Genomic DNA, 7,144 nt, shown 5'->3' with positions numbered 1-7,144 from the left:
TCACGACCTGATCAAAAATCTCGGTCTGTCCATTTCATTGCAGCTTGGTTGTACTAATATTTTAGTTGACTCTTCGTGAAGGTTTGCATACAGCTTTTCTTCAGAAGATTACACATATTATTGTTGAAGGAGATTCAAAGCTTCTTATTGACTGTGTTGCTGGGAAAGCAAGTGTTCCTTGGAGAATTCAAGTGTTGCTTAAGGATTTCAGAAGCTTGGCTTCAAACTTCCAAGATATCATCTTCATACACATCTATCGTGAGGCAAACTTCGTTGCTGATCACTTAGCTTCTCTTGCTTATAATAATGATTGTCCTGACGTTTGGTTTTCTTGTATTCCCCTTTCTATGTCTCCAGCGTTCCATTTAGATCAGCTGAGAAGGGGAATGTGTCGTGGTTTTGTTTTGTAACTTTTATTTTGTCATAAAAAAAAAATCTCGATTTGTCCCTAGGTACTAAAATGGTGCAAGCAGACCTAATGCCACATGAACTTATTTACTTACTTTGTACGTAACTACTAACTACCAAGTACCGAGAGATAATTTTTTTCCATGAATTAAAATTAGGTCATAGTTAGGTCATGTGTATTTAACAATTTGAGCACACTAGATAAAAGTGCTCTCCAAATTATGCAAGTATTTTCAAAAGAACAATTCGTAAGTTCATAACAATTAACATATTTAATTTCTACATTTAGTTTCGTAATTCTAACTATATAATCATGTGTGAAAACATAAGATTAATATAATACATTTAGTTAGTCATGTAAGAATTAACTTTGAATATACATCGTTTAATCATATAATTGTATCAAATATATAAATAAACTGAAAATGTTAAAAGCTAACCAACTTGTTATTTTCTAGCGCTAGCTCTGCTAGGAATTTTAAGAGCCGCCGTCCGTACCTCCTACATCTTCTCCATTTTCATGGATAAAACTGTAGGCTTTGGCTTGCTGCTTCTCCTCCTCTTCTTGTTCCCTGGTATTGGGGTTTCGGTGAACCCAAGGATGATTTTTGCTAGTGCCTTTGAGCAGGCTGACTGGCTTTTACTGTTAGGCTGGGGTGGTGAAGTCTTTGACGGGCCGCCGCATCTGAGATGTTGGAAGTTGAGGATTGGGGATAAGCGGTTGGATCCCGATTACTTTATTCGGGGTTGGGTTGCTGCTGATAGAGTTAGATTGGAACTGTACTGGATGTCGAAGGGTGGATTTGATTGGATCCTTTTGGCTGCAAGTCAGAAATGGGATGCCGACGAGACCCTTTTTTGAGCTCTTAAGGCGGACTGGTTTGACTGCGGTTGAAGTAGGTTTTCTTTTTCGAGTGTTGGTGGTTGTGATGGGTCTCCAACGACACTTGGCTGCGGTGCTGGTGAAGGTGTGACTAACTATAATGGGCTGGCAGAGGGCGTCCTCCGTGGGGCGGAGCAGGAGTCTGTGTTCGTAACGGCGACACTTTGGTCAGCAACGTGGTGGACTGCATGGAAACTAGGGATTCTAGGGTTTCCTATTTAGTTGATGGCTTGGAGTGTTTGGGCCATTTGGGCCTCGAACTGGACTGTGGGCCTCATTCTTGGGCTTGGATTGAGGTTATACAAGGCTTGGACTACCTCTTCGCTAGGGGGTTGCATGGATTGGGTCTCTATGGCCCAGAGTACTGCTTAATTTTTTCTTAGGTCACAAAAACCAGTTGCTCTGAGGATCATTTTAATTTACCTGCTTCGGAGTATCTAGGTTTTTGTTTGAAATAATGGTGCGTGGATTTCCTAAAAGGTGGGTATATTAGGGGGTTTCCTGGGTCTTATTCTTGTTTTAGAATATGTTTTAGGGTTCCCTAATGAACGATTCTTTTTGTCCACCCCATGGGGGTGTTTTATTTTTATACTGCTTGCTGAATATATATAATGGGCTGACCTCTTTTTGTAAAAAAAAAAAAAAAACTTGTTATTTCCTAGTATTATTTGGTGATCCGGACACGAATACTAATTACTTGAACACATATAACACCTCATTCCCAACCCTGTTAAGTTGGAGTTTGAATTGAATAGCTGCTTAAGTAATAAATGAACCATTTGTAGCTGCTTAATTAGCGATTGACAATCTTGGATCATAATTTATATATTTCAGTGCTGCAGCATTGTCTTGTACATTTTGTTTAGTTGATACTTGATAATTAAAGAAATTAGAAACCCTCTTATTTACAGAGACTTTAGTTTATGTATATCATTGAGCATATTGAGCATATCAGTCTGCTATATATACACTAACCAACCCAGTTTAGTATTTAATTACATGATTAATGTGATAATAGAATTTCTTGGATACAGCCAAAATTTGGGTGGACATAGTACTGGCTTACTGCGCATGCTTAAACTATTTCTCATACTACTATATAATTCAAAGCTTTGTTCGCTACATGTTTCAATGCACCGCCATTTTATCGTTATAGTTCCTCCATCTTCTTTGCGATAATAATCCGAGGGCGGAGAGAGAAGTGGCTGCAAAAGACCAACAGGGCCGGCTTCCCAAAAGTGGCAGACAGCATACAGCTTTGGGCCTCTGAAATACCAAGGTCTGTAATCATACCTCATTTTTTAAAATTAAAACTTCGACCACATGACTTAGGAATGGCTATGCAGCAGTATGAATATATGAAATTCAAGATGAGAAAGAGTAGTAATTAATACGTTATCTGATGTCTGGAAGTGGTCCGTGGTCGTACTTCAAATGGTTTGTTTTTTGATCTGTGTCCCTTTGCAGAGTCGGATAAACATGTGCCTTCCTGGTACTGAATCTCGAGGAATTATAAATGGTCACGACCCTCTGATTCCGAAGCTAGATGGAGGAGGAGACTATAACAATGAAGAAGAGTACATGACAATGAGGTCAGATAGAAGCGAAGGTGGCCGCAGCAGCAGCACTAGCTTCGTACAAAACCTCCGTCAACGGCTACAGCAGCAGCTTCCCACAAATGGGCTTCTCGGACGGCTGCCACTAACCGAGGTACTTTTGACCCAACAACCCCCCCCCCCCAACCCCAACTCTTTCTCCCTCTTTCACACACATGCAACATTGGTGGACGCCTCTTTTCCGATAACTTAAGGTTTTGGGTTAAGAATTTCCTAATATGGTATCAAGTCTCGAAAAATTGGAGGTTCTTTTTTCGCAACCTCAAACTTCTTCATTTCTTTCTTAGTTTGCATGGTGTAGGGTGCAGTGAAAGCTTAAGTTTCTGGGGTCTCGAACATCATGTCATGTAACTCATAGGCAATACGATGGGAATGGTCTGTTTTGTTTTGGTTATTGATTTTTAATTTCATTATGACATTAATGACGTGCTAGGAATATTAATGGAGGTAACAAATGATTTTGAGTAAAATACTCTCTTTTGACAAATTTCAGTACTAGAAGTCAGAAGGAATTCAACTGGGGCTTTGCATATTATTCAGCTCGTAAGTACTCAGTTTAAGGGAAACGACTAGCTTCTTCATGTCATTTTGTGTAAACACAACTTTTAGATTCACTCTCATTTGGGAAAGTAAGTTATATATATGCATATATTTTAAAATGGGTTCTTAGGTATCTTATTGAAAACAATATGTGTTTTTTTTTTTCTTTTCTTGTTACTGTTTGCATTCATCTAAGTCCCACTTTAATTGCATGATAACTTTAAGTTATTAAAAAAAAAATTAGTTTACTCTGTTAAGGACTTTGTTTACTTACATAAATTCAGGTATTGAATGTAGCTAGGCCAGCTCCAATTGCTTTCTTTGCTTCATTAATGAATTTAGATTTCCAACTTAGACAACGTACTAAAACTAATCCTTATGGACATTTTCTTTTCCTATATATTCACAATTTCAAACACTTTGACAAAAACAAAAACCAATTCATGGGAGATATGATAAAAAAAAGTCTGCAGTCTGCACCAAATAGAATCAATTATATGGCAACCCCATATTATTTTGGCGCACGTTGACATTTTTTTTTATTAGCTTCGCTTTTAACTTTGCAAGACAAACCGATGCTCTGAATTTTTTGTTAGATACCTTACCACTTCACCTTTTGCCACTTGCAGTTTTTCTAATGAATAAAAAGTCCCAAAAGTTGATTGCCAAATAGCAAAAATAATGTATACATTATGTTGGGTCCTTCAGACTTATAGCAGTGACTGGAATTATTGTTTTCCACGAGGTAGAACCATAATACAATTTTTTTTTAGCTTATTTATTACATGTCATTGAGAAAAAAAAAATACAAAAAAGAATGCACGGAAAGAACTTCAGAATAGTTGTTACGCCACGTGGATGGTATAACTAAAAGGAGCACAGGAATAAGGTGGGAATGGTAGTTTTAAAGTTTCACTAGAATTTTAGGGATTCAAATTTGCTCACCACCAATACTTTGACGGTGATACCACTACTCAATATAAAACTGTTATGTGTTATAAAATATAATTATAGTTAATCATAATATTTTATTAAACAAATAAATTTTAAGTATTAAATTAATTCTACATGACGTGACAAATTTTAATTGGGTGGTGATATTACCACAAAATAAAAATGGTGAGCAAATTTGAATCCGAATTTTAGAGATATTATAAGTACAAAATTAAAAAGATGAATTATGATTGGTGAGCGGACCTTGCCAAGCGGCCGCAACCAAGAGTGTCAAAACCTCTCTTGCAAAAGCACAACGGTAAACAGAAAAATGAAAGAATGATTTAAACTTAGATCAAAGATTCAACTTATAGGTGTACTATTTCAAGAAGAGTAACCATAATACAAAACTCACTTGTTATTTGAGTTTTTTTTACTCTTTTGATGCCTCTAAATTGGAAGGAATGTCTATTTACTCTAAAGTTTTACAGTCAATTTATTTCTTGAAATTGAATGTCACATGTATCACAATTTTATGGTAATTGCATGTGATTAGAGATAAAATAAAATGCAAGACGTTGAAAAATTCCCCCAACTTCTCTGAGTTTCAGTAATGCAATTCCAGTTTTCTTACTTTCTGTTCATATTGTTGAATCCTTGTAGATAGGAGAAGAGTTACGGTCGCTGATAAAGATTGGAGGTCCAATAGTGATAACATCCCTACTTATATATTCAAGGTCTGTAATTTCAATGCTCTTCTTAGGTCGTCTTGGAAAAGCAGAGTTGGCCGGAGGCTCATTAGCACTTGGGTTTGGGAATATTACAGGCATCTCAATCCTCAGAGGGCTATGTACTGGTATGGACCCAATCTGTTGCCAAGCTTATGGAGCTCAAAGATGGACAGTTCTCAGCCAAACCTTCCAGAAAACCCTTTGTCTCCTTCTATTAGTTTCCATACCCATCTCATTCGCTTGGCTCAATATTGAGCCAATTTTCCTATGGTTAGGTCAAGACCCACAGATTACAAGAGTTGCTAGGGTTTACATGGTTTGCTCAATCCCTGAATTGCTAGCTCAAGCTCACCTCAACCCATTGAGAGTCTTCTTAAGAACTCAAGGCCTTACCGCCCCACTTACTTTAGCTGCATGTTTCTCGGCCCTCATGCACTTACCCATCAACTATTTTTTAGTCTCTTACTTGAATTTGGGGGTGGAAGGTGTTGCTTTGGGACTTGCTTGGAACACTTGGAATTTGAATGTGGGATTGGTGATTTATCTAGCTATCTCAAATAGAGCATTGAAACCTTGGAGTGGGCTCACAATTGTCTCTACATTTCAAGGATGGAGACCGTTGCTAAGTTTAGCACTACCCAGTTGCGTTTCAGTGTGCTTGGAATGGTGGTGGTATGAAATTATGTTGTTCCTCTGTGGCATTTTGAGTAACCCACAAGCTAGTGTTGCAGCAATGGGTATCCTAATTCAAACAACCGGAATGTTATACATCTTTCCAATTTCGTTAAGTGCCGCCTTGTCAACTAGGGTTGGACATTCCTTGGGGGCGGGCCAACCCAGCCGAGCCCGATGGGCTGCCCTAATCGGTCTTCTTGTCGCGTTTGCTTTTGGGCTCTTCGCATTTGTTTTCATGACTTCTGTGAGAAATGTGTGGGGGACTATGTTCACAAATGAACCACAAATTCTTGAACTGATTTCAACGGCACTTCCAATCTTGGGGCTATGTGAACTTGGCAACACTCCTCAAACAGCTGCATGTGGAGTCTTGACAGGTACTGCACGACCTAAGCTTGGAGCGAGAATTAACTTGTATTCATTTTACCTTATTGGATTGCCAGTTGCTATTATTGCAACTTTTACATATGAAGTTGGGTTTTTGGGGCTGTGGCTTGGGTTACTATCAGCACAGGCTTCTTGTGTTTGTATGATGGTGTACACACTGGTTCACACAGATTGGAAGCACCAAACTAGAAGAGCTGAGGAGCTTACTCTGGCTGTAGTAGAGACTAATATTGAAGAGAACGATGATGAAGAAAGTGGCCCGCTAACTCCTTCTATCTCTGAGCTGACATGACCCAAATTTCAGAGGATAATTTACATAGTTAACCAAGTACAAATTAGTCTTTCGGTCAAGAAATCGCAATTTTTTTTTGTTTACGGCATTGGAAAGAAAAGAAAAAATTCAAATTACTTGGTCATTATTTTATCAATGTACTGTCAATATATCATTTTTGCTAGCTTCATGGTTCCCAGTAGTTTGTTCCTGCTGGAGAGTTTCAGAAATAACAGATGACTAGCTGTATATTAATTAGCTAGTTATCTCTGAGCGTCTTAAATTAATACTCACCAAAGTCGGCCTGCAGCCACTCCACTCAAATATTTAAAAGTAACGGCCTTTTTCAATTTCATACCTCCAAAATTGTTTATGAACACACCAAAGAAGAGTGATGCTAAATAAATTATATTTTAGTGCTTCTTTTTGGAATTACACCAACACATAACGAGAAGAACTGGTTACTTATTATCCACTTTTATTTTTATTTATAATCAAAATCATGTGTGGTTAAAATCGAATAACATTGATTGTGTGTCTATATATATATATATATATATAAGATCCTTTTTTTTTTTTTTTTTTTTTTTTTTTTAAGAGAAAGGGATTAGGCGATATTAGTTCCTCGGAGACAGACAATGTAGGGCACAAGTCCCACCCTCAAACCCGAAGGTGAAGGGTCTGCCCCACTCTGGGAACC

The 7,144-nt window shown here is 37.8% G+C and overlaps 1 protein-coding gene across 2 annotated transcripts; it reads left to right on the top strand.

Moving 5' to 3' along the window:
* The first annotated feature begins 2,442 nt into the window (after window positions 1-2,442).
* LOC112195256 (protein DETOXIFICATION 53) lies at window positions 2,443-6,604 on the top strand. 2 transcript variants are annotated; one of them, XM_024335628.2, is made up of 3 exons: window positions 2,443-2,570; window positions 2,759-3,001; window positions 5,044-6,604. In XM_024335628.2, exons 2-3 carry the CDS (start codon window positions 2,771-2,773, stop codon window positions 6,463-6,465), a joined length of 1,653 nt encoding a protein of 550 aa, XP_024191396.1. In that variant the 5' UTR covers window positions 2,443-2,570; window positions 2,759-2,770; the 3' UTR covers window positions 6,466-6,604. The 2 variants fall into 2 exon arrangements, with proteins under 2 accessions (XP_024191396.1, XP_040371790.1); XM_040515856.1 differs by lacking the exon at window positions 2,443-2,570 and having other exon boundaries at window positions 2,703-3,001.
* The last annotated feature ends 540 nt before the right edge of the window (window positions 6,605-7,144 follow it).

This window comes from Rosa chinensis, chromosome 3, assembly GCF_002994745.2.
Source record: "Rosa chinensis cultivar Old Blush chromosome 3, RchiOBHm-V2, whole genome shotgun sequence".
Lineage (NCBI taxonomy): Eukaryota > Viridiplantae > Streptophyta > Magnoliopsida > Rosales > Rosaceae > Rosa > Rosa chinensis.
Note: the sequence above shows the minus strand (reverse complement) of the source record. Positions and strands in the feature narration are given on the sequence as shown.

Coding starts and splice junctions, on each gene's coding strand:
- LOC112195256 (XM_040515856.1), top strand. CDS start 2,726: ATGGTTTGTTTTTTGATCTGTGTCCCTTTGCAGAGTCGGATAAACATG. Junction 3,002..5,043: donor GACGGCTGCCACTAACCGAG/GTACTTTTGACC, acceptor GAATCCTTGTAG/ATAGGAGAAGAGTTACGGTC.